Below are 26,599 nucleotides of genomic sequence, written 5' to 3'. Positions count from 1 at the left end.
GGGGCGCCCGCGGGCGCACAGGAGGCTATGTGGCCGTCTCTCGATGGTTAAAACTAGAAGAGACCTGTGGGATGGGGCATTGAGATCGGCCTGTGTGCGAATATCGTGGGCGAACGAGGAGGTAAGAGACGGAGAATTAGAGGGATACAGAGCAAGCAAGGCGGAGATGCTAGGAACTGTGGAGTCCAATCGAAGTGGAAGGGCGAGAGAGCAAGATAGTCAGGAAAGGGTGATCTCTCTAGGTTTGAGTTCCCTGGAATACGAGAGAATATTTACGTGTGCATCTGATGCACTGGTCAGTTTATGCTACTCTGAATTTCCCTCTTCCCTCCTCGTTGGGCTAACCTGAATTTCTCTACAATCTGGTAAACCTAGCGTCCAGGTAAACATACTAGCCGCGGTACGAATGAAAGCTTCGCTGTTACTCCATCGTTCTTCGCCTAACGTTACACACGTTAACCTAAAACCCAATTTCTACCTTAAATCGTAAAAGGCCCGGGTATCGTCACTATAACCATTCATTATGTAGCAACCGTACGAAAGGGGATGGATAATGCACCGCCGGGGATTATCGTATTCGATCCTCGAATTCGTTCGTGCAACTTCGTATCCGCGAAACTACTGCTCGTTGCGCTCGGGCTTTAACGAGCAATTGGCAGCCAGTGGAAACGGGCTAAACATCAGGGACGAGGTTCAACTCGGAGTCTCTAAGAGTTCCGTTCGGTACGTGAGCACGTCGCCAGAGGGTTGGATCGGCCGCGGAAACAAGATGGGGGCTCGGTCAAGGGGGTTGGTCAGGTTGAAGGGAGGTGGAGGCCGGGTGGGTGGTGGTAGCCAGTGGTCAGCACACTTGGCCGACCCTACTTCGCTAACTAGTTTAATGATATATGTTGAGCTACAAGCGCCTTGATTAATCGTTAACTAATGTTGGACCTCGTAGTGCGCCACCACCACTGCTAGCACCACTGTGCCGGTACAACTACTACCAAAGCAACCCGGCCATCGTCGCCCACTATCACCAGGCCAGCAACACCGTGCCACACGCTTCATGAAGGAGAGAAGGGGAACTGGTATGACGAGAGGAAGAGAGGCTAGGAGGGAAGGTCTCTACGCCACCGCAGCAGTCCTTACCCTCGTCGAATCTACGGGACCCAAACTCGAACGTGGCCAAACAGAAATCTAATCTCACTCAGCGTATAATTTGATTTATGACTCGCGGCTGTTCGGGCGGAAAGAGGTAGGAAAAAATTGGAATTGAGAAGCTGACCGGACCGTGAGGAAAAGGAAGGGGCCAAGCAGCTCCTACGGAGTCATCGATGCAATTTGTCCGAATGTCTATCGTCCACTGGGGATAAGAGAAACGAAAATGGGTGAGAGAGGAGAGTAAAGGGGGCCTCGGTGGTACGCAAATTTACGTCTCGCGAGAGACGTCCTGAAACCCCTTCAGCCTTCCTCGAATTGAATTAACTCGGCGTCTTCCCCCGGCTCTATTCCTGAGCTGCGCACGTGGAACATTGGTCATCCCTAATTCGCTTATGGCCCTCGATCAATTAAGTCGTCGGCCATTCGCGCAAATCCCGCTGACCCTTCCAGACGTCGTCTGCTCTTCCACGAAGACATCGTGTTACTCTGCTCGTCCCAACGTACGATCTGATACTTTGGTTTACAACGTTCGATTTTAATATTATATATCGACGGTGTTACGAAGTCTTATACAGTTTAAGTGGGTTCTAGGAAATTTTTTGATCCGATTACAGTTAAGAACCTTGTCCATGGAAGTCACGTTCATATCTTCAGATATCTTTATCTTCTTATACATATTATATGGATTATATATCCATAAACATCTATATATTGTATCCCTGTATTTTATTAAATGCAAAATAAAATAGAAATGTTCGTTAAAAACGGGTCGAGAAGTTGGTAAATAACGATGTCTAATACCTATAATTAATTTGTTAAATCGCCAGAACTAAAAAGATATTCATCTCATTTCTTTCCTAAAAAAAAATTGCAAATTTATATATTCGTAATTTTGCCATAAGTAGAAATTCGGTAGAAGAGTTAGGAACCTTTAAGGTTCAAAAGTCCACATAAAAAGCACGTAAATAATATGCAAAAATATATAATGTGTAAAACAAATCTCTGCTAAGAAATAAATTTCGATAATTTTATTCCCGTAAACATTCTCATCTTCCATATCTATTTCATACAATTTCACATAACGAAAACGTGTTCTCAAGAAAGGAACCGCAGCATTCGAGCAACGCGTCACGGTAGTTAGCTCGTATTCGATTAATGCGGTGAACGCCGATCATAATATGGGACTGGCGTGTACGAATATGGCGAACGTATCGCGCGGCTTTGGATGGAGAGGGCTGCGATGGGGTGTGCCAGAGGGGGTGGCTCAGGGATGCAAGACACCGTGAAATTACCAGCAGAATCTCCCATCCCCGTGGGGGTGGTTGGGTGGAACGGACTCTGTCCACTCCGCGCCCTTGGACCACTGGCCAGCCGGGTATTTGTCTTGTCTCCTTGTTTATGAGATTCAACATTGTTATTTGGCACCGCACCGGAGAGTTCTAGGTACCGTGTGGCCGCTAGTTTCCGGCGAGTTTCCTACTTTAAAAGGCCGTGTCGTGGTGCACGATTGCAACGTGACTTATCCGCGGTTCTTCCTCCGCGGTCCTTCGTCCGCGATACCATTGTCTTTAATCAAGCAGGAAAGGTCTCTTAACCCTCGAGTCGCCTGAATTTAGTCTTGACTTCACTTAAAGGTAAATTTTTGTAAGTCTATGTATTTAAATATCATTGATGATTTTTGGAGAAATGTGATTTGAAGAGATTGGTTTTGTATGCGAAGAAATTTGGCTATAATATTGGATTAGAATTATAGAAGAACCACTTCTCTCGTCAAGGAAGAATGAATGTTCTAAGAAATAATAAGGCTAAGTATCTTGAACGTGAAGAGAGAGAGAGAAATATTGGAGTGAATAAATATATGAAATAAAAATTGTATCTCGGTTAGGCTGTAATAAAATATTTTGAATAATCAGATTTTGCTTCAGAATTGCTTTTTCCTATAAGTAAGAATAAAATTGTATTCGTCCAATTCGTATTCATCTCTGTAAATACATGATACAAAGAAGCTTTAACTAAATTAAAAGAATAATCAATCTTTTAGAACAATCAAAATGACCTCCCGCCGTAGAAACATTTAATATATTTCAAACTCATAAAAAAGGAACAAAAAATCTCTTAATTGAGAATCAGAACTTGTCCTTCAATCCTTTCATAATTTAACTATCCTCAATAAACTCACGCACGCACACACACACACACACACCTTTATGTTTCAATAAATAATTCTAACACAATAAAACCAAACTCGTAAATATCGAATTCCTTTCCGAGCTTGGATACTTGCCTGTTTAAAAAACAAGGATCTCTTAAAGCACCTCGGATCTCGCGATGTAAAAACGCATGCGACCGACACGTGATCCGTGAATTATCATAAGAAGAGTGCGTATAATCTTGGCCGTTTAAATTACTTAATAACGGGCCGCGACTGTACAGTACGACTTTGGTTGCGTGGCACCATCGTTAGGGCGGGCCGCATTTTCAATTAAATATATCTCGCGCAATCGCAACACCTTATCGCGAGCGTAATACGTTCTCGATTGCGAGGCGAACATCGAACTGGTTTGGACAATGGTGCCATATACGGCCGGCAAGCGAATTGCAATCACGTTTCCCGCGGTGCTTAGCGTTTCGCTCCTTCGCAAGATACTGTTTTAAATCAGTCGAGATAATGTTATCCGGCTTATGTTCCGCCTAATCGTCGAATTATCTCGACTACTGGCTCAACTAAGCCCCCGCTCGAATTACCTTCTTTTCCTCCACCTGATATATACAAGAGGAATTAGAATAAACAAAGGGAATCGCGATAGGAGGAATCTGATAAAGCAAAAGAGGAAAAGAGAAACTGAAGAATATTTGTATTTAACCATAAGATGTAGAATTCAGACAAATCGCATTTTAATCAACTAAAAAATCTAAACTATCCGTTAAAATGGATTGAAAATTGAAAAGATAGGAATTTTATTTCGAGTCTTATTAAGATTCTGAGTACAAAATGAAAGAGTAGCTAAGGATTTTTATGACCCAATACTAATTACTAATTAACATTGTAGCGACCGTTTCAAAAGAAGAATAAATCAAACAACCACAAATAATTGTGATATCACTGAAAACTCGGAGAATAAGCGCCTGGAGAACAACTTTATTACCATTAGACGTTTCACATCTTGATTAGTTAAAACACGATTCGTTTTATGGCATGTGTCCGTGACATATGCGTATGAAGAAATCGTTTGAAAATACGATAAAAATGATGGTGGATGAATAAGACATTTATAAATAATTTTATATGTAAGTGAATTTAATGGGCTGGGTTTGGAGAAGATTCTCACGACGATCTCGGGGATTTATACGAGCGTGTAATTGATTGGTCGCTCGCAGCAAGAGGGATCGTCGTTTTAATAAGTATTTTCCAAATGGATTCTTAGAATCTCGTTAAGAAACGATCTCTGACTAAATACGCACTGTGTTGGTCGGTTGCACGTACATACGCACACATATAGTGGCTTGACTGATTATACCAAATTAGGTGTCTACGTGGCAGAAAATCTCTTGTTTCCGTGTGCGGTGTACGGGGAATTTAAGCTTGTCAATGAATGCCCCTTGATTAATAATTAGTTAAGAATAGTCGCGGAGGACGATTCTTTGTTCTAAACTTACGACACAATTGCTTCGTAATACTTCATCTTCTGTTTTCTGTTATCCAATCCTTATTTCTTTACAATCACATATACGATACACTAATGTGTACATTGAGTATCCGTACGCTTTGTCGAATTTATTTATAAGATTTGATATTACAAGTTTGTTCGTTTTATAAGATTTTCATATCATACAATTTTTACCAAAACGTGTAAATTAATGACAAATTAATAACTAGCAGCAGTATTTATAACTTTTTAATGGAATTTATAGGTAATAAATTTAAATTACATTTTAGAAAACTTAAGTCAGATTTTAGATGTCATTATGAAAAAAAATATAATGCCGATAGTTTTTCCATCAGTGTAGTAGAACTTCCTTTATCTAGCTCACAGGTTAGAAATTAGGTAACCTGAGGAGCTTTCAAACAACAAGATAATTCTATAAGCTTCGAAAATTACGAACACCAAGTTTGTTATTGCATATTAGCTTTTGAAACACAATATTGTAGCGGCATAATGTTCTACTGTACGTAGGTACATCAGAAGATAATGTTCTACTGAACGTATGTAGGTACATCAGAAAGTAATGTTCTATTGTACAGAGGTACATAAAGAACAAAATCATTGCAAATTATTAAAAAGAAGCAAATGTCCTTATTAAGTATTATACTTATGATTAGTGTCACTTACTATGAAAAAACCAAAGTTTCTTTTTCTTTAGCATTTCATTTTATTGTAAAGCAATCACCATTTTGAACAAAATTTAAAAAAAACGACCTTTCTTTAAAATAAAAAACTTGCGAATAATTATACTTATTACGACCAAACGAAAGTCCCGAAAACCTGAAATCTACAGATACACGTTTCAAAAAGATCACCAAAAACAAGCCGAATCCTACGGCTATACACAAATGATGGAAAATCATTGGCACCATCGACACGCAGAAAGTCTGCACGATCAATTGTCATAGAAAAAGCGAAATCGGGCTGGTGGTTTCAAAGATGAGCGGGTATTCACGTAGCGGAGATTCGCATCAGATGGAGATTGAACGAATGACACAGACCGCGAGCGAATTTCCGGAGGGTAGGAAGAGGGAGAGGATCGTTTTGGTGGTGCTGCGCGCCGCGACGGGAGCGTCGCCCTCAAAGAGCGTCGGCAATTAATTTTACAAGGACGCAAAAAGGATAGCAAAAAGCGGTAGAGGAAAAGCGGCCCGTGTGGGCCGGGTGCACACGGCTCCGCCACCGTGGCGGGGTCCTCGCGCGACGATGGGTTTTTATCTACAGCAGAGTTGTCAGGCCAACGAGTTCTCTGCCTCGTTGCCTGGCCACTGGCGTATAATGTCCACCGTCAATATAAGCTGTCGGATGCTTTTTCCTAAATTGACAGATTTTCAATTTAATCAAGTTCCAATCTAATGGAAAAATGCCCGATCTATCGGGGGATGTATGTTCGGCCGCGGCTCTCTTTCTCTGTTTCTCTCTTTATCTCACATATACTGTGTGGTCCTCTCTCCTTCCCTTCACTGTATATGTGTATCTACAGGTATATGGTATGAACAGAGGGAAAGAGCGCGAACGATGGAGTCTGAATGTACGGCAAGCGCGGAGGGGCCAGATTGAAATAATACTTTTATGTTTAATCGCAATCGAGGAGTCCGGTCCAGCGATTGTGCGGAGCCGCACGCCGATCTCCGAGATTAATCTATTGATAAACATTCCATCACTCTGCGAATAGCAAGCGGGAGAAGTAGACGAGCCGTCGGCCGACGGGATATCACCCTTCTCGCTCCACCCTTCCCTTCCAACCCTTTCTATCCTATAGTCACCCTTTCTCTCACTGTGTACTTCTCTCTAACTATCTCCGTCGCTCTTAATACTTGTTCTTTCTTTCTCTCTTTTTCTCTCGTTCTGCCCGTTCTCCTCTTTTTTATTTCCTTTTTTTGTAGGTTTTCGTCGACGTCGTTCTGGCTGCCTTGCTTTTACCGAACGCCGCTTGTCGAGCGATACCCTATTCTTCCTTTTTTCTCACTTTTTCCCCCCTTTTTTCTTTCGATTCTTTTCTTCCTTCCATTTTTTCCTCTCTTTCTTTCTTCCCCGTTTTTTATTCTTTATTGGCTGAATAAACCTTTCGCGAGCGGCAAGCACACGATCGTGCGTCATAAAATCGCAGATTTTCCAATCCATAAAGCGACGTCCGTCAACTCGCTGGTGATGCTTTATAGAATTCGAAGTTTGAATACTCGAAAGGACAGAGGAATCATTTGCCTAATTATCGATGGTATCGTGTCGTATTTCACGTACCTTTCAATTCGTCGAATGTTAATCATCGTATTTATATAGAATCGTCGATGGTTCAAGTGATTTACGATCTAGTTCAATATTCGTTAGGACGATATTCCGAAAGTAATTCGCGCAAAAGGAAGCGGAGAATTAGAGTTACGTGCCATAAATTCATTTATGCCCGTACAAAACAGACAATGTCGCGTTTGAAATATGAGTAACTACTTAGTCTGTAAACCAATTAGTTGGCAAGTTTCAACGACAGCAAGTTTCTCTAAGAAGAACGGCGTCGCTTGATGAGCTGGAAACACAAAGTAGCGAATTGCACGCTATAGACGTGGTGAATGGAGAACATCTCCGAAAATGCGAATATAAACGATTATAATCAATGTTCTCAATTTTATTAATAGTACTAATATCGAGTAAACAAAATATATAAAGAGAATATATGCGAATAAATGAAGCGTGTTCACTATTGTACAGTTGCCCATTTTTATATTTTGCAATTTTATGTCACATAAATTGTCAACTTCAAAATGTTTCATCACATGTATTTGCAAATATATTTCTGCCCAAATACGGAGAGAAAAGCAATATATATCAGAATCATATTGACATAATCTTTTACAGTTTACTATATTTACTACGTTTTGCCTAAAGATACAAGGTATATTATTCCTATCTTCTCTGACGTTATATCATTTTTGCATCATTTTATACTGGCATTTTACTATCTTTCTGTATTGAGCCAAGCTCCAAAGTATCCATACCTATCCAAAGCTACAATAAAATTTACTTTATGAATTTTCGTACAGTTACTGCCTGCTTTAACAATTGGAGAGATTTCACGTGTGCCAGAATCCTAAAACGACCGTCATTCCGTAACCAGGAACCGCTGCGAAATCATCGAATCCGCGGAGAGCGCAACCTTGTCCTGGGCTAACCGACGATAATTGTGAAATTCGATCGAAACCCGATTGACTCGGTGAAATGAGCCAGCAGAGGTAATGAGATCCGAACGTGAAGCCGGGCCGGTTTGCTGCGCCAGCACCCCTCGTTTGCCTTCAATCACTTTCTTGACAGATGCATTTACGGTCCCGGGCTCGTGGCCATCAAGGTGGAATGCGCCTTAAGGCCCTCCACTACGTACACCAACCTGTCGATCCATCGAACGGATCCGAACATCAGAATCTACCATTCGAAATCATTAAGTTCAATTGACCCTTGAATAATGTCGATTTAAATAATGTGGATTTAGCTCCAGCTATATAACGAATTTTCTTGTTTAATAATTTTGAATTGGTCGTGTGTTTAGTTGAAGTTAGATTATTTTGTTGATCGTAACAGCCTATCTATATATTTTTCATTGGAAATAAGATAGAATATCATAAGAAATATATGGTGTGCTCTGAGGGTGCACCTCTAAGTTGAAAGACTAATAAAGACTAAGTAGGTTAACTAAATCATTTCTTAACCATATACTTCTATAATTACGTGATTAAAGGGTAATAAAAATAAAATAATTTTGGTTAGATTGGTTTTAATTCTTGCAAATTTTAGAACTTTATGAGTAGTTTATGAGTTTATGAATTTATGAGTTTATGAGTAGGAAACTTATAAATGAAGAAATTCCAAAAATCCAAAAATTGGGAATCCAAGTTAAGTCTTCCTCGGAGTCGCAATATAATTTTTGCGAAATGTTATGTTGTATTTGCGCTATCTTTCCTTCCAATGTTCTTTAAATCATTCACACTGTTAAAAATTTGTTAGTTCATAAAAATTATCTTGTTGTAATCAATCTAAAAGATTTAGTAACACATGGGTCACCAATGACAACCTAGCAGTCAACGTGATAATAACATTTTCTTTTCTCTATCCTATGTCATCATAAAAACACAACGGTGACATGTACAAAATATGGCTTTCGATCGACAGCTGGCTATTGTACTTAAAGTTTCAAGAAATCAAAAATTGAACGCGGGACTACGACTCTCTACTTTCAACTCTCCGATTTATTTAAGAATCTGTAGTTACTACACGTGCAAGGATGCTTTCTTGGCAAAAATCTCTCGTAATACTCTCGTGTATTCTCTTCAAGAATCTCTCCAAGGATCCAAGGAGAGACACGTTCGTGACGATGCATCTATTCGATGTTTAACCGGATTCTCTGACTCGCAGATACGTATCGACTACCGGCAGATCGCTGGCACCCCATGCCGAAGGCACTCGATGCATTTTCTACTCGCTTCTATTTTATTTCAAGTCGTTCCATAGGTCGTACGAGTGCAGGGAAATTGGATCTCGACGCGACAGTCGCTGCGCTGGTCGTTTCTAACGAATTTGCAGGGAGGGGACCTTCTTTCTCTTTCTTTTTAACGCCGCTCGCTCGGTGATTTCAATGCTCTGAAGGGTACTTTCGACTTCACGTATTTTGCGATAAAATCGAGATTGTTGCAAGAACTTCGTTGTTTTTTCTCTCTTTTTGTAATTGCACAATGATTTTGTAGTGATGGGAAGATCTTTGATTGGATGAAAGTCTAAAGAAAATTGTCTATAGCCCATGCAAACTTTTTAAAATTATTAAAAAATTGTCGAATATATAAAAGTGAATTTTTTGACAGATTTAAGAATGGAGGATTGTTTTAAACACTTTTATCTAATGTCAACTACTGAATTTCAAATTACATTGATATTCATAGAGCCAAACTACAACAAAATGGGATATTCCGATCTGATAATTTAACTATAACTTCGCATTTTCTAGCTACACGTATCTCATTTTAATATGAGTCATTTGGATCCTACGTGAAAAAAATTTTCGAGACGGTAGACTCTTGATAGTCACAAATTGGTAAAATCTTTCTCTGACTTTCTAAATTGAGCACTTTAACTCTCAATAACAAAGGTATTCAACTAATTCAAAACAATCAACGTTCTTACTATTCGCCAGTATCATCTTTCTCCATATTTCTCCATCCTCGCTAAATTTCCCTACTGATGAAATTTCCCTATGAGAATTGAACAATAAGAGCTCAAAAATACACGAGTAATATTTTACAGAGCGTAAAACAACCAGGAGAAACACAGAACCGCGAATGGCCATGAGAAAACCGTGACCGATAGCAATGAGCCGCGATTACTCTTTCTCATCGAGTTTTTATGGTTTCTAATTGTCAATGATCGTAACTGTGTGCAAACGAGTCCTTCACAGCATTAGTCTTTTTCCGTTGAGTGGCTCATTTACTCTCGAACGGCCTCTAAAGAAAAATCCTTGAAGGACTGCATATTTGTATAGGTGTACTTATTGGTGTTAATGAATATCTATTATTCTCGCGAGAAGAAGATATTCCGTAATTAAAAGAGAAACGACTATGTGTATAATGGCATTGAGGGAATCATTTGGAATACGACGCTCAGAGGTCTAATAATTTATAATTATCGCGTCGAGACGTTCAAACGATTAATGTTCTATGTGAAGTGACGTTTTCAAATTACAGGTTAGAAAATTATCAAAAGATGATTAAGTTCAATTGGTGGTTTCAAATTTCTGAAAGTCTTAGTATGATAAAATAGTCATAAAAGGGAATTTTAGTATAATATGGAAGTATCTAGACGACAAAAGATCTTTTATAGCACGTATCATTTTTGAACTCATGTCTTTTTACTTATTTTTGGTCTGGTTAAAATTTATCAAATTTTCACTTCACTTTATCACAATTCTATTTTCTTAAAAAGATTGTGAATTAATCCAACAGAATCATTCCTAATCATCTTTCATCTTCGTTCCTGCAATATTCGCAGAATTTCTATTTCAAAATTAAACAATAAAATGTTCAATACAAGTAGTAAAACAAAATACAGACTATTCGCAAATAAATTTAACTTGTTACTGTTTTAAACTTTCGAAAAGTCTGAAAAAGTTCTGGAATACTTATCGAAGTAAATACTTGAAATATCATTCGATCAAAATAAAACTTCTGTTATTCGCTGGTCGTCAATGATCTAATTTGCCAATGATGAGTTAAAATCACACCACTGTAAAAAACAGGATTTTCAAATTTTAAACTTTTTTTAATCTTTTTATTCTCAACTCCTATATTAACTATAATTTACCAAACAACTATTTCAACATCTATCAATAATAATTCTAAACAACAAAACAAAACAACAAGTAACAAAATGTAAAATGAGAAAGTAAATTAAACGTCTTAAGAAACCTCTCAAGCGTATATTCCATGAAAAAAGAAAAAAATTTAAGCAATTTTCACATGTTAATACCGATAAATAATTTTACGATCATAATTCTCTCTACCTTTCTTTCCTAACGCTTACAAAATAATAATCCAACAATCGCTTACTTTGGTCATTTGTTCATTATTCATATATCATTATCTCGCCACCTTTCTGGACACTCATCAACAATCATTCTACAAAATAAGTAAAGTAGTAAAATCAGAAGAAAGAACAACATAAATTAAACATCTTAAGAACATTCTGAAGAGTACACTTCAAAAAGGAACAAGAAAAAGCTAAGCATCTTTGACATGCTAACACCGATAAATAAGAAGATCGTAGCCGGCGGCTGTACGATCGCAATTTTTCGCCGGGTCTTTTCATATCTCACCAAGCGAGCGCACCGCCGGCGAAAACTCGCTGGCGACATTATTATGTATGCTGTACCCTGTTAAGCAGAGAGAGGCGTTTCTTTTTGCATCGTCGCTATGAAACACATCCTAGTTCTTTTGCGCGTAAATTGCATGCTCCCTTCTTCAGACTACGGGGACCGGGACGCCGAGGCATTAAGTCCATGCGTGGAGTGTCCACGGATGGATCCTGGATGTTTGCCGAGGGGATAATAGTGTAATGGATGAACAGAGACCAAGCGTGGACCAACGGATGAGACTGCTGTTTTCGAGACTCTAGTCTGAGGCTTCGCCGCCTCATTCCTCTTCTAGTATACTATTATTCTCTTTCGTCGGCTAATTGGCATCATTGTTGTGCATTGTTGGACGGACGAATTGTCGGGCGTTCCCGTGATGCCACGAATCAACCGTGCCCGTCCGCGAAAAAAGAAGCGCTTTTGTCGAACTTTAATAAAACGCTCCGGCGTGAATGCGACGACGATTAGGATTACACTGGCATTAATGCTGGCCTCCCCATTGCGGTGATGGACACAGTGTTATCTGTAGTTTTAGAATTTCTAGAAATTTGAACATTTAAGGTACCTCAGACTTCCCATTATTATATTTTTTTCTTTTTTCTAATATGAAAGACTTACACAATTGAGTTAGCTCTTTTAGCCATAAGCTATAAGTTACTGGTTGTCATAAAGGCTCTAGTTTGGTAATTAAATGAATGAAATTTTACAACTTACAAATCATGTGATTATCTTATATAATGTAAAACTTTAAAATTGTGGAGAAGTTATCAATATAATCTACAACTTGTAATTTATTATACACTAATATTATTAATCAGTAAATTATTGTGCGATTCCGAAAAACCTCGAAACAAAAAATGTCTTTTTTTGTTTAATAAATAACAAATAAAATTGTGTTCCCTATTAACTATAATAACAATGATAGTACTCTGTACTAAAATATAATTAGCGGTTGATCCTACATAATCTCAAATATAGAATTCCTAGGAAAGGAAAGCCCACAAAAAAGGAAGCGACAGAAAATATCTCACTTTTTAAACAAAGCTGTTTTACTCAAATTTAGCCATCAATACGAATTACAATCTAGCCTCTCTGGCGAATACCTAGCGGCCAAGTAATTCACCGCTTACGAACCGAACAAAACGGCTCTCGTTAACAGACCTCCCATAAATACTAATTTCGCGCGTTGCACGCAACTAGCTTCGTTCCACGTACACCAAAATAACATTCAGGCCAGTTCGTGATCATGCAACGAGCCTATACTTCGCCCGTTTTCCCTGTGTTCCGAGTATTATAATAAACAATTACGATCTATGATAAATAAGATCCGAACCGAATAATCTTGACAGGAGAAAAGAAGTATTCTTGTTAACGAGAGCACGATAGATCGTGATCGCCAAAGATCTAGTGTTGATCTTTTGATACAGATTACAGTCTGATAAATGATCGACGCGGCCATTTCGATGGAGGGGCGACTTGGAAACCGTGATTAGACTTTAGTCCGTACCGTGGAACGCGGAAGTCTTTCATGCAAACGCTTAGGCAAATGTCGTATATACGCGCAGGAGAAGTCGCATACCGTGGCGTGGTAGCCCCGTTAGAAACTTTGACATTCTATCTGCTACGATTTTCCCACGAGCTCCGATGTACTAACGGGAGCAACCTTTTCTGGCAGTTTTGTGGTAATAACCCGAGAGTCAGCCGCTCTCTTAATGCTCCAACGACTCGCTATGTATGTGCCGAGTATGGAGATTAGATTGGTACAAGTATATGGGTATATTTACAAGTAACTACCCGATAACGCCTTTGTCTTTTTCTTCCGCTACGAGACTTAGAAAGCGGTTAGAACTTGGTGATCTATGACTCACGGATATGTCGAATAACGTGTGCAATGAACCACTCGATTATACAATGAATTGCGGAGAAATTGTAAGATTATAAGAAATTTGCGTACTTTTTGTGGAAAAAATTATTTGGCTGAATATTATGTTTGATTCTACATATAATTTTGCGTAAATAGATATTAACCCTTTCACAATGTAACACAAGAGACTTGGATAAGCTTTTGAATATAATACCAAAAATTTCAAATCTTAGACATTATTACATATGACGCGAGTATTATAATTTATTGCTTGTAGAAAGTTAAAAGGATCCGAAAACCTTGAGGATATAGTTCTAAATATTATTTGCACTGTCAAAGGGTTAAATTTGATTTCATATGCAATTTATCAATTGCATGTTGAAATAGGTATGGAACTTCAGTAAAGCTTATAGAATTGTAAGAAATACGCGTATTTTTTTGTAAAAAATTATTTGAATGGATATTTGATTCTAATTACAATTTATCAAATGAATGCTAAAGAAATTACAAAAGTTAAATGAAAATTTGTTGTAAGAAATTCGCATATCCTTTACGAAGAATCATTTCGTTGGATGTTAAATATTAAGTTTGGGGGCACAGTTAAATAGACGATAGAGCAATGGTATCACGCGTTGTGCAATCCCCGAAGAAAGAATCAACTGGTACAATGACCCCGTCGTCCACATGGAAGTCGTTCGACACGCTTTGTTTTGTACGTTAATCATATACAGGTCAGAGAGACCATTGGCCGATTTAGGTTGGGATGCGGCGCGGCAGCTACTTAAGCAGACAATTGGTTGTCATTGACACACAAAACCGTTACTAACGAGTGTGACGATCGTTTCGACTGAGGGTCTTTCTTATTATTAACTATCTAGGACTGCGCGAGTCCACAGATACCGGGGGAGGAATCTTCACGTTCCGTTTCATTCTCAAAATTAGCCAAATTACGAAACTATTGACTTTAATATGCTTCGAATTATAAAAACATCTGCATGCAACGAAAAACAGATAATATTTCTTGAAATATAAGCTAAATAATTTCTCTCTAAATTACAAAATTCTAGCTGTTATTCATCGTTACTATTTCTAACATCTTAATTTTGAACATTTCTAAAACCACTTACGTATTAAATATCCTTAAATTGTTTTTAGATCCTAACAATAATTCTATTTCTTTATCTTCCAATCTAAACACCGTCCAATTATAATGAATTTTGAAGACTTCAGAATCTCCAAATTTTATCCGCGACTCGTGCTCATCTAGATAGAAAAGAAAAGAAAATTGTAATAGAAAAAATCAATCCTCGTCGCTTAATATACATCCCCTTAAATATTCTAAACTATTAATCGAACGACTTCCACTCGAACGAGACGAGTAAATCTCTCGTATAATTCGTCGCGTTATTTAACGAGCATTGCGAGTTTCACGAAGTGACTGCTCCCGTGTTGATTAGAACGAATCTTAATCGATCACGGTACATTAGTTCGTAGAGTGAACGCAAGGGAGAGAGAGCGAGAGAGAAATAGAGATATATAGGATTCATAGGGACTTACCTCGCTCTTCAGATTCAATGGCACGTCGCAGGGCGCGTCCAACTCGGCTTCCGTTTTCACCTGATGAGACAGCATACTGTGGCTGTGCCTGGGCGGCACGGCGGTCGCCAACATGTTGGGATGCTGCAGATGCTGAAGACGAGGTTGGAGATGGGACTGGTGGTGATAAGGCGGCGACAATTGGGTGTTCAGAGTGCGAAGATCAGCTGGCGGGGAAGCGGGCGCAGCGGTACTGCTCTGTTCCTCCTCGGCCGAACCCTCTGCCATGTCAGCCTTGCATCCCGGGGACTCGTAATCTGCAAATCGACCAAAACTCTCTGAGGACCGATCTAATAGTTGAAATCGCCGCCTGCACGCGCCCCTGTCCCGTTCCCAATTCCATAATGCCAGGAATATCATTTGTCCCGGTTCGATATGCGCCGATGGGCGAAATGTGTCAGATAATGATCTGATAAATCAATTTTGGATTAAGACGTATGTTCGAAGACTTGTCCCGAGCCTGCTGTTTGTACACTGAAATAAAAGTGAGATTAGAATATAAAATTTTAAAGACAGCAGCAAGATTAAAGCATTGTTAATTCGACACAAACGTACGAATTCGAGAATCGATGTAACACTGTAACAATCAATGAAACCTACAAATAACCTACAAAAATTTCTCTCACTCGGTCTCTTTTTCAACAATAGTCTTACAGCATTTTTGCTTTAAATTACATGTAATTATATCTATATATAGACAAATCTTATATACAATGATACCTTGTTCATAGTGAAAGGCTTAGATCTGATAATAACAATCGATGACAATCAAAATCTTTATCTGAAATTTCTATCTTAACTTTTATGTTACTATTGGTTTGAATATGTACGTTTATTTTTTAGACACGTTATATACTTACATACACACACTCTTTCTTGTTCAATTGCTTTTTTATTTTCGAGAAAAGGCTTGTTTTCTTTTGTCATACGAATGTAGAGTCAATGAGACGCGACGCAATTTTCACGATGCGCGTGCTGTGAGTAAACAATTGCTGATATTTGACGCCAAGCACGATACGTTTGAATGCAAGATGCTTCTAACACTCTTTCTTTCCACATTTAATCCTAAATATATTCTAAAAACATTATAAGTACATATAATAGTATTAATGTGTACCAAATAAAACACGTAAGTGTCAATTAATCTCACAAATTCCGAAAAAAATCATAACCTCTCTATTATTATGAAATGTAATACAGTAAAGAAAGTTAAAAAGACTAATAACTTGCAATTGATGCTCTGATGACTAAATTCCAGATTTTTATGCATTTATGGGAAATTCAAAATTTAAAAATGCATGAGACACACGCATATATGTATAAGACATAGGTATGTAACACGCATATTTACATGCGTTCACATACATGCAATATGTAAAAATATATAAACTATCCAAACTATAATACTTGTTATAATATCAAACAACGTATTGAATATCAAACAAATCTCTATTAGATTCTATTTCTTCAATCGTGTTCATAAAGATACAAACGAACATCCTACTGACGTTTAACCTAACCTAGAGATACTACATAATCAGCCACACCGACAATTTATCATATAATATCGCATATATTCTTACTAACAATATCTCTCCATGGTTCCAAAACGTTCCTACACATCTCCAAAACTACGCAGGAAGCTTCAATTTTGAAGAACAGAACACCAGTCACCAAAAAATATATGCTCGAATCTTATACTTCGCGAAGCAGCCTATCACTGAACGTCTCGAAGAGTTCGCAAAACCGCGTGAGAACAACGACGCGTTCGATAGATTTGGAAACTTGGGACCCCAGGAAACTTAAAAGGGCGTAGGACGACACGCATAAACACGATGCTAATTAAACGCGGGAATCCCGCCAGCCGTATCGAAGCGTGCTGCGCGCAGCTGTTAAGAATGCAGACAGTGGAAATTAGAAGGAGGTTCCGCCGTTCATCTTGCCGACTTCAAAGCAAAAACATTTGGTCGATGGCATCGGGACCAGACGAAAATGTTAGGGAGAAGGGGGGGGGGCAGAGAGAGAGAGAGAGAGGGGCTTCTCGATGGATTCAAGAATAAAATCAGCCTGGCCAAACCCTCGCCATCTACCGACACCTCGCATTTATCTGGCTAATTATTTTTATCTAAGAGGCCTGTTAGTAAGAATTCAAGGGCAATGAGATCAGCCTGCCGTCCAGACAGGAACTGCAGGAAACCTGTGATCCTCCTTATTCCATCTTTTCCTTTTCTTTCTCTGTTTCTACATTTCCCTTTTCTCCTTTCCTTCTTCCTGCCTCAGTTAGACCTTCCTCTTTTCCCCGATCGCTTTCTTCCTCCCTTTTTCATCTCTTCCCTAGGGCAAAAGCTTGGGGATCCATCGTCGAAGCCGCGGTTCGTGTACTTGCTGAACGCAACTAACAACATCTGCTTCTATTTTTGCGCTGGCCCGAGTCCAGCGCTTCACTTTTTAAAAGCCGGGCACCTATGACGAACGGCTGGATGGATGATCGAGCGGAAGCAGAATGGGCTAGGGGGGCGAAGGAGAGGGGAAAATGGGAGAGGGAGAGAGAGAGAAAGTGAAGCCGGTTATTCTGGACAAATTATTGTCAAAGGGCGCACCTTCTGCCCGCCAGCTACTTTGTTCCTCATAAAAGGCGTTTTATAATGGCAACCCGTGTAAATATTTCTCGGACGGGTTTTTTTTTTTTAAAGAGACCGTCGACGACGCGGCGTTCTATCGTGATAGAGGTTCTTTCCTACAAAACAGAGAATCGGTTCTATCGCGGTTGAGAATCGCACGAATGACACACACAGCCTGCGAAACACGTCTGGACTCTGTTATATACGTACGCCGACGATCCACGCACTACGTAACACGTAATTGCCGTAGTTTTGTGTCTCGTTATCGGAGAATTAACGCGCGGGATTGCATCATTCGTGAGAATTTCTGGGAACCTATAGGCGGACGCTTAATTGCTCGTGAAAGGTGCACGATTTCATGATCATTCTGCCTGGCAATTGTTCCAACTTGCTGAAGAATTTCTGTGTCGAAAATTTGGAGGATCGGGACTCCATGTATGAAAATTTCTATAAACATTCATCTGTAACATATTTCTGTAATATATATCTTTTTAAAAAGTAATTTCTAGATTAATGAGAAAGAATGTTCCAATAGAATCAAACCAAACCACACAAAAGTCACTCATCACGTGATAACCAATATGAAAATACTAAAATCACAAATGTTTCTCGGTGTTAACGTGATCCTACGGCAAGATCTTACAGTGCGAATCATTCGTTTGAAAGCAAGTAAATTGCTCGTGTCTTAAGCGATCCTTTCATTTCGAAGGACCGCTTGTCGACGAACGTGTGGTCAGATGAGCATCCAACGAGCCTCCCTTTTTTCCGTTTGCGGTCGTTAATTTCCGTTGGAATCATATTAATCGCTCTAGGGCTGCGCCCGTGAAATTACTAGACGCTTTAACCACCGGCTGTCCGGCCCGAATTCGTCCGCAACGATTATTATATCGCATCCTGAGGTATAATGCCGGGTATTCCGAAAGCTAGCCAATTAGTATCGTCGATTTGGATGCTTTAATGAGAGTGCGGTTTCATTAGCGTATCGGCATCGTTCATTCTCCCCTCTCCCCCTCTTTTGCGATCGCGATATGTGAAACGGAAGGAGAATCCTTGCAAAACAACGGACGAAGAAATCGACAGTGATTACGATCGTTCATCGTTCAGGTGTCATTGAGCCGCAGAGTTTAAAAATTGCTAGGCTTCGAACTCGTATAAGACCTCGAGAGGCATCTCGTTTCGGTCTCAGGATACGACGATAAATTTATCGTCACCGTAAACCCGCCACTTTGACAATTATATACGTGTCACAGATATTTTTCGTACGGTAATATGATCGATTTAAGAATGCTTTTATAATAACACTTGTTAATGCGTATGACAATGTGGTGGTAGGAATAACTTCACGACTTCTTTCCCTTTTGCTTTTTCGGTGATAAAGAATTTGGTGCTTAAGAAACGAAGTTGTCATCGGTATCATTTTAGAATCGATGAATTACCAAATATTTTAGAATAGATTTAATGAGATACGAAGAGCAGAAATACTCGAAACACTTGCTAGTATAGATAAAAATATAGTAATTGCAGTGTTTTTGATGACAAAAAGTTTAGTTTGTAACAAAGTTATCACCATAATGATAAAATTTAGAATTGATAAGTTTCGATGTTTTGAGAATTGAATAATCTACACGCTTATTCGTAGTGCACGTGACAGCACGATAGTACAAGTAGTTGCACAGATTTCTTGGCAATAAAGAGTTTGACTCTCATAAAAAAATTGTCATCGCAACAATAAAGTTTATAATTCACGAGTTACGTTTCCTAATAACGCAATTACTGAAATCTCATTCCATCGTCGTTAAACAAATAGAAACTCAACAGTGAAGTACCCAAACGGCCATCAAATGAGCGAACAAAATCATTTTGCATAAACTTTAACTCTTGAAATCTAACGTCGAAGAAACAGATGTCCAGTGGTGCAACGAATCCGGTCAATTTTCCCGGGAAATGGAGAGGCTCGATTCTCTTGATCGAGCAACGAGTATCCGCTTTCATCCGGGTGCATCCTGGCATGTCTCCTCGAGCGATAATTGCTGACGGGATCAGCCGGTGAAAGTCCACGTAATCGAATATGCAATTAAAACACGGGGACCATTGATACGAGGATCGGTCGAGTGTCTAGGGAGGCAATTAAAACGCGTGCATTATGCGACGAGCCGTTACAAACCCCGTCGCGAGACCTCTACCCCTTTCTCTCACAACCGCCGATCAGAGACGTTTAACCGCCGAGAACTGATCCTCTAACCAATTTCGTTGCGACTATCGACGCAACTGTTCATCCCTCGATTGTCTTCTCCTCTCTTATCTGCTTGTCCTTCTGCATATTTCTCTCTCGTCCTCGCTTCCGGGCGAATATCGCGTTTTCATATTATCATCGTACCGCTATCCTCCCGACTCGAGTGAAGAGAGACGAAGATCGTAGAAGGAACCAAACAGCGCAAGTAGAAGTTAGGAGGATGGGAAGGAGCGGTAAGAAAGTGCGAGGAGGAGATGATCGAGCGACGAGTGAAGAAGAAAGAGAGATAGAGAGAACGCAGCGTCAGCGACGCCGGCAACAGCAGCGTACAATTAAGGGGGTTGATTGATGTTAATTCAAAGGGTAATTAAGAATGTTGCGCATAAAAATCCGGTAATTTATGGTCATTGGGGATAATTATATGTTGACCAGCTTGTAATTGCAAGCGCTCCGTGGCCTACAACACCGCGTATAAACGGCCGAGAATTGCGGGTAGCTCTTTCCTTCGAACTGACCGCCACTACTTTGCCTCCCTACTTATACGTATGTATGTGGTAACGTTTAGAGAACGTGTCTACGCTGGATTGGCTTCTTCTCTGGCTTGGTGCGTGCGAGTGTGTGTAGGTGGCTGGCTACGATATACGGTCTCAGATCGCACCTTATTATAGGGGCTAGTAGATAAGGTGTGTTTAGAAACAACCATGCGCCTCTGGCCAGCAACTAGCTAGCTTCTCTACCTATGGTCGTACCTATCGCCCTGTCTTCTTCTAAACTAGGTGTACACGTGTCTAGATTGCTCTCCCCCCCCCGCACACACACACACACACACACTCGAGACAACCCATGGCTTCAGGCGTTGCACGGAGGTGCGTGTAAATTGCCCAAAATCCGGGTTTCGATTTATGAAAGCGAGTCGCGCGCGTAGATCACCGCGCTTTTAGAATTTTAGGCTCGGTCCAATTCGTAGCGAAAACGCGGACCGTTTCCACGAGCCGCGTCGGACGTTCTTGCCCACCAACGCTATAAATAACCGCGGGTAATCACCATATGGCCAAGCATGCCACCAAATACCCCGGCTTCTTCGCAGATGATCGCGAGTGACTTCGATTTCCTGATAGACGCATCACACTTCACTTGACAGTCGCGTTTCAACTTCCGGCCTGTGGGATGGTACCATCCATGAGAACATTAGGTTTAGGAATTTAGGGATGACGTCGTTTCATGGTGTTAGAGAAGTCTGTTTTCTCTTATTTGAGAAATTATAATAAACTTCGAGTGATTGTCTTAGTGCGAGATTTTGGGAACTGTTTTGGAAAAGAATCGTAAGTGAAGGAAATACGAATGGAAATTTGATCTACGAAACTATATGTATGAATCCTTCGAATGATTGTTTCATGCAAAATTGTATAGTTTTAGAGAAGAATTATGGATAAAGGAAATCGAAATGGAAATTCTATTTAAAAAATTATAGTGGAAGCTTCAAATGATTATCATGGTGTCAAATTTTGCAACTTCAGGAAAGTATTCCGAGTATTTAATATTCTGCCATGTAATTGTAAACTAAGATATGAGGTGGTATAGTGATAGGTGCGTAAGGAACTACTCTTGGTGTTTTTACGAACAACAGTTTATTAGAACTAATCAACAATCAGAGTTAACAATTAACGATCAACAATAACACTTAACGGACAACAGGTAACAACTAACAAATAACGATAGACACCGAGATGTCGTTCGACGCGTTGCTATCAAATAGGACCGAGGAGTTACACTTTTAATGGCGCAAGACAGACTGACTCTGCTTTTGTTTTGGATCGCGCAGATCCTTCCCTTCGTAGCCCATCGATATCCCCACTAGCGTGCATTCATTAGATGTGCCGCCTGTGCTGGCACGTGTATGCTCTTCCGAGAATTCGGCGGAAAGAGTGTGAAGATATCGATGATACATTGGGCACGTCGGTGTTGCGCTTTGGCGACGTCGCGCTTTGTATCCGGAGCCGTTGAAAAGTTCCGTGGCCCGTGCCGCCACAGATATATACTTCGGTGTAAGATATCTTTGATATAAAATAAGCAAAATACCAAGCTGCGGGTATATGCAAATGTGTGCGATAACTACTCGAAGTGTCGTAATTTCGTAAAATAGTTTCATAAAATATACTAGTCGCATGATAATCGTCAAAAATATTTATCAAATAGGATGCCCAAAGTATTACTTATTTCATTTCACAAAATTTGTAAAAAATATAAAAAGTATGCACACCTACATATTCGAATAAAGCATAAAAATTTCCTGAATGGTCTTCTTATTTCCAACAGGCAACCCCTCTCGTCGATCATAGCACCTGTCAACGAGAATTAACCGATACTCATGCTCCTGATAAAAGACTGGTTGTCTTCAGCGGGAAACAAATCGACTAATACCAAAATCTCTGTACCATCGAGAAAAAAAGAAGGGGAACGAATTGCTCGATGAAAGTACAAGGCTGTCTGCTAAAGGGCAAAAGAAAAAGAAAAGGTGCAAGTGAGAGGGAGAAAGTAGAAGAAGCCGGTATGGGTAACCCTACTACTTGAAACACGGCCAATAAAATGATCCCAGCGGGACCAGTTGGCAACCGCCCATCGCGACATTGTCCTTGCTGGCTTCTTTTCTTTCTCTCTTTCTCTTTTTTTTTTTGCACGATCCCGTAATCAATCGACCGGTCTAATGGCAACGCATAATCGCGGCTTTGTGGCGCCTGACCGTGCTCATAATGCTAAAGAGGCCGAGTAAAAAGGAAGCTTGAAACGCGTTTCCCTGTGTATGAAATGATTTGGTGGGACCGAGGCTGACAAAGGCAATTGCGATATTTGTGCAAGGCCTTTTTTGTTTCTACAGATTCGGTACTCCCCTTTGTGCGGAGTGAAGTGGAGTAATTGACTAGAAAAATATTGCATTGGATGAGAAAATTCTCTTTTGCAAATATTTTCGCGTTTTTATGGCTTGCAGAAAACAATTTATTGTGCAATAATTTACGTACTGCTTGCTAGATTTAAATTTCTTCCTTTCTACACTTTAAAAATGTCAAAGTAACTAGATCTAATATTTTTGTCAACTTTTCCTAACATTGAGTTTTCCAACATAATCGATGTCTCAATCTATACAAAATACAATCTAGTTCACAATTTTCTACATTTCTTTTTCATCTTCTCTAAACACCAATGTCAACAAATAAAAAAGCCACACGTCTCCAAAGTCACATTTCTTAAAAAAGCAGATCTCTACCCAAATATCGCTCAACAAACTCAAACCTGCAAGATATCAAGTATGCGACTTCACACAGTGGCGTGTCAGACTCGAACCTTTCCATTCCTTTCACCGACTCGACTCGTTTAACCCCTCGATCCCTGGATCGCCCTTCCGGCAACTCGAAAGCGCAACCCCAAAGCGATGAAAGGATCTCTGTCCCTTATATCATCGTCGAGCTTGTTCGCTAAACGCTCGAAAACAGCACTATAGCAACGTATTCGATCGGAACACAGTAGTCACCGTGCTGCTGAATCGAGTTTCCTTCCCCTGCAGTCTCCAGTTGGTATCGAGTGATTCGAATTAATCTTTAACGCGCGTATGTAGGTAAGCGCGGCGGCTAAGTGCCGCCCGAGGTAATGGTCGTTCCGTGCGATACCATTCCGTCAGAAATCCGAGGGGCTTTGTCCCGAGTCACGAAACGCAAGGATTAAACCCAATACAGGCCTGCTAATGCGACTGTGCGAACGCCTCGACGAGGATGCATACAACCGGACGAATGTGCGTAAACGCAACGGATCTTCGATCTCACGACTCGCCATAAATTGGCTATCCAAAGGGATCTTCGAATTGACGTTGGGACGCCCCAAGATACGGGATTTGCGGGAAACGTTTGTGGTTAAGCACGATGCTTTCACGCCAAATGATTGCTTTGTTTACACGCTTCGAGAAGGGTTGAAATTTTAAAAGACGATTTCGAGAGATGACATAGTATATGTTAAAAGTTTGGTGGATGGATACGATTGAAGATAGGTTTAGACTGCCCTAAACTCTGAAGTTTACGACAGTTTTTCGAATGCTGAAGTGATGTAAGTTTTGAGAAAAGGGCAGAAATGCTAGCGATTCTGTATTTAGGCGAAGGAAGGCTGAAACTTTGAATGACTTGGATTCAGGATGAATCGAGTGAATTAATATAATTTAAGAATTTCAATGGATAAGTGACGTTGGAGATAGGTTTACTTCAGAGTGTTCCGGAATCAGTAGAATGGTGCAGCATTCTAAGTTTTGGGGAAAAAAGTAAAAATGCTAGGAATTCTACGTTTATGCGTTTTAAAAGGCAATTGAAACCTTATACGACGATTTCGAAGAGCGATTAAGGGTGAATTAGGAAGGTTATTGATTGAGGATAAGTTTTACTTCAAGACATTCGAGAGTTGGTATGATTTAAAGTGTTACAAGTTTTGGAATGCAAGTGAAGATGTTAAGAATTCTATTTGTCACAATTTACAATTTTAATGCAATGTGTAGTAACAAGAAGTTTGATAAACGGCTAGGTTGATGGCAGATTTAGTTCACAGGTTGGGACAGATGGTTACGTTGATGATTTTACGTTGTACAATATTAGAAATTTTAAGAACAAGATAGAACTTTATCATAAATCTATTTTAACGAATATCGTGTTTATTAAAAACAAAACCCTAAACCACAAACGAATCTACAAACATCCAAAATTATGCGTATCAATATCATAAAACAACATACTCATAGAATAATTCATAATCTGTCAGTTCATTTTACGCAAATTATGTAAAATTGGTATTTCACTCGTATTTGTAAATCGTCGGCATTCCCCCGAGAAATTAGCCCAATTCTCGCAACGGTGGTCGCGGAGGTTGATCAAAAAGCGGAACATATCCGAGAACTTGCAGTGGTGGCTTTAAGTGAAAATAATCCAGAGAGAAGCGGAGACGATGAGAGAGAGAGAGAGAGAGACAGAGAGAGACAGAGAGAGAGAGAGAGTGAGAGAGAGAGAGCGCTGGCATAATGTGGCGTCAAATTTTGGCACGGAGGATGGAAAATATGATGCGATATACGTAGGCGCGCGGGCAGAGACCATCCAGAGGAGCCGCAGGAAGAATATTTCATGTTTTACGGCGCCAGCGTCGTTGGGGTTGCGCCGGACAAAAAAAGTGTCAGCCCGCCGGCTAAATCAGAGCGTGAGTGCATTAAACTCCGAATTACCACAAATAGAACTTTAACCGCACATGCCCATTATAATGGTACCCCCTGCTGAAGATGTATTTACGTACTAAACCGCCTTCGCGGCTCACGCTGAGTCGTTGGAATTAACATCTGGCCCAAAGACGAGTTGCCTCGGTTCATTGGACCCTTTTTTTCGACCGACTTCAACGAGATTAACCGTCGTTGCTGAACAGTATTCGCGTTTCTCACTCGATCGAGCCGAAAAATCGCCAGATTCGTCGCCTCAACTATCCTTAATTAATTTCTAGTCGTATTAAATGCGTGTAATCGATGACTAATTTCTTAGTTCCTAAGTCAAGTGCGTTATTAAGTCATAAGCGTTAATTGTAAAGCAAATAATAAGTAAAGTAGCTGTGAATATATTGACAAACGGACTTTATATAACGAAATATTCAAATGTATTAAATACTACGTTATTATTTCAGGCAAAGACAGGATTTCACAAGAATCTTTGACTAACTCATATGATAATATGACGTGAAGTAACGAACGTGCTAATAATGAAAGAATTTATCATACATTATCCAGGAAATTATTATTTATAATGTAGGTAACGAAGTGTTAATTATGCAAGGGATTTCCAGAGTAATCAAGTTTATAAAACTTTACTGAATAAAACACCCTTTCCAACAAAGATAGATTTTCTAAAAAAAACTCTTTCACGAATTCAAAGAGTAATAACATTACTCGATGAAAATAGTATTCTACAAAAATTTTTGTTAAGCGCAAAGGTTAATGAGATACGTTAAGGTATTAGTAGCGTAGGAATTTTGTTAATTAGATAACTTATCCAATAAGACAGCATTACCAATAAAGACAAAATTTAAAAAAAATCGTTAAGTCTGAAGAACGAAGCGTGGAAAAGTGATCAAAAGAATCTAGAGATCAAGAATAAAATAAAGAATAAAATTTCAAAACTAAGCACCCAAATAATCTACAGATCGAAATAATCAAATTTATCAAATCCCATCTCATACAGATGATAGATATTTCACAGAAACTTCTGTCAAGTACACGGAATAGAACCTCAAGACAAAATTATATACTCAAAGGCTCTAGAGACTATAGCGGCACATGAGCCAACAGAAAATTCGAATCTGGAGAGCCTCATATTATTGTACCAATGTTGTTTTGGTTTACAAAGTCTAAAGGCGAACGAACTCCGGACAAAATGTTATTGGTAATCTTCAACCGGAGTTACATAAGACCTGCAACTTTGAACTTTTTGTAATAAGTCCGTCAATAAAAGTGTATGAACGTGTTCCCTAGGAGAGAGTTGAATTGTTATCCTT

General features: G+C 39.6%; 1 protein-coding gene and 1 long non-coding RNA gene across 4 annotated transcripts in view; one reads left to right on the top strand and one right to left on the bottom strand.

The window, feature by feature from the left end:
- LOC143303396 (uncharacterized) overlaps positions 1-22,415 on the top strand; it is a 60,161-nt gene extending 37,746 nt beyond the window's left edge. Inside the window, exon 3 of the long non-coding RNA XR_013059596.1 lies at positions 22,358-22,415. This is a non-coding gene — a long non-coding RNA (uncharacterized LOC143303396). The remainder of the gene's footprint in view (positions 1-22,357) is intronic.
- The window catches only part of pdm3 (POU-domain protein pdm3), a 212,218-nt gene that overhangs the window by 179,277 nt on the left and 6,342 nt on the right, over positions 1-26,599 (bottom strand). For all 3 annotated transcript variants that reach the window (XM_033342251.2, XM_033342253.2, XM_033342252.2), the window contains exon 2: positions 15,149-15,444. In XM_033342251.2, the coding sequence (XP_033198142.2) occupies positions 15,149-15,415 (267 nt within the window). In that variant the 5' untranslated portion in view covers positions 15,416-15,444. The remainder of the gene's footprint in view (positions 1-15,148; positions 15,445-26,599) is intronic.

Source organism: Bombus vancouverensis, chromosome 11 (genome assembly GCF_051014615.1).
Source record: "Bombus vancouverensis nearcticus chromosome 11, iyBomVanc1_principal, whole genome shotgun sequence".
NCBI classification, from domain to species: domain Eukaryota; kingdom Metazoa; phylum Arthropoda; class Insecta; order Hymenoptera; family Apidae; genus Bombus; species Bombus vancouverensis.
This window is presented reverse-complemented; position numbering and strand designations above follow the sequence as displayed.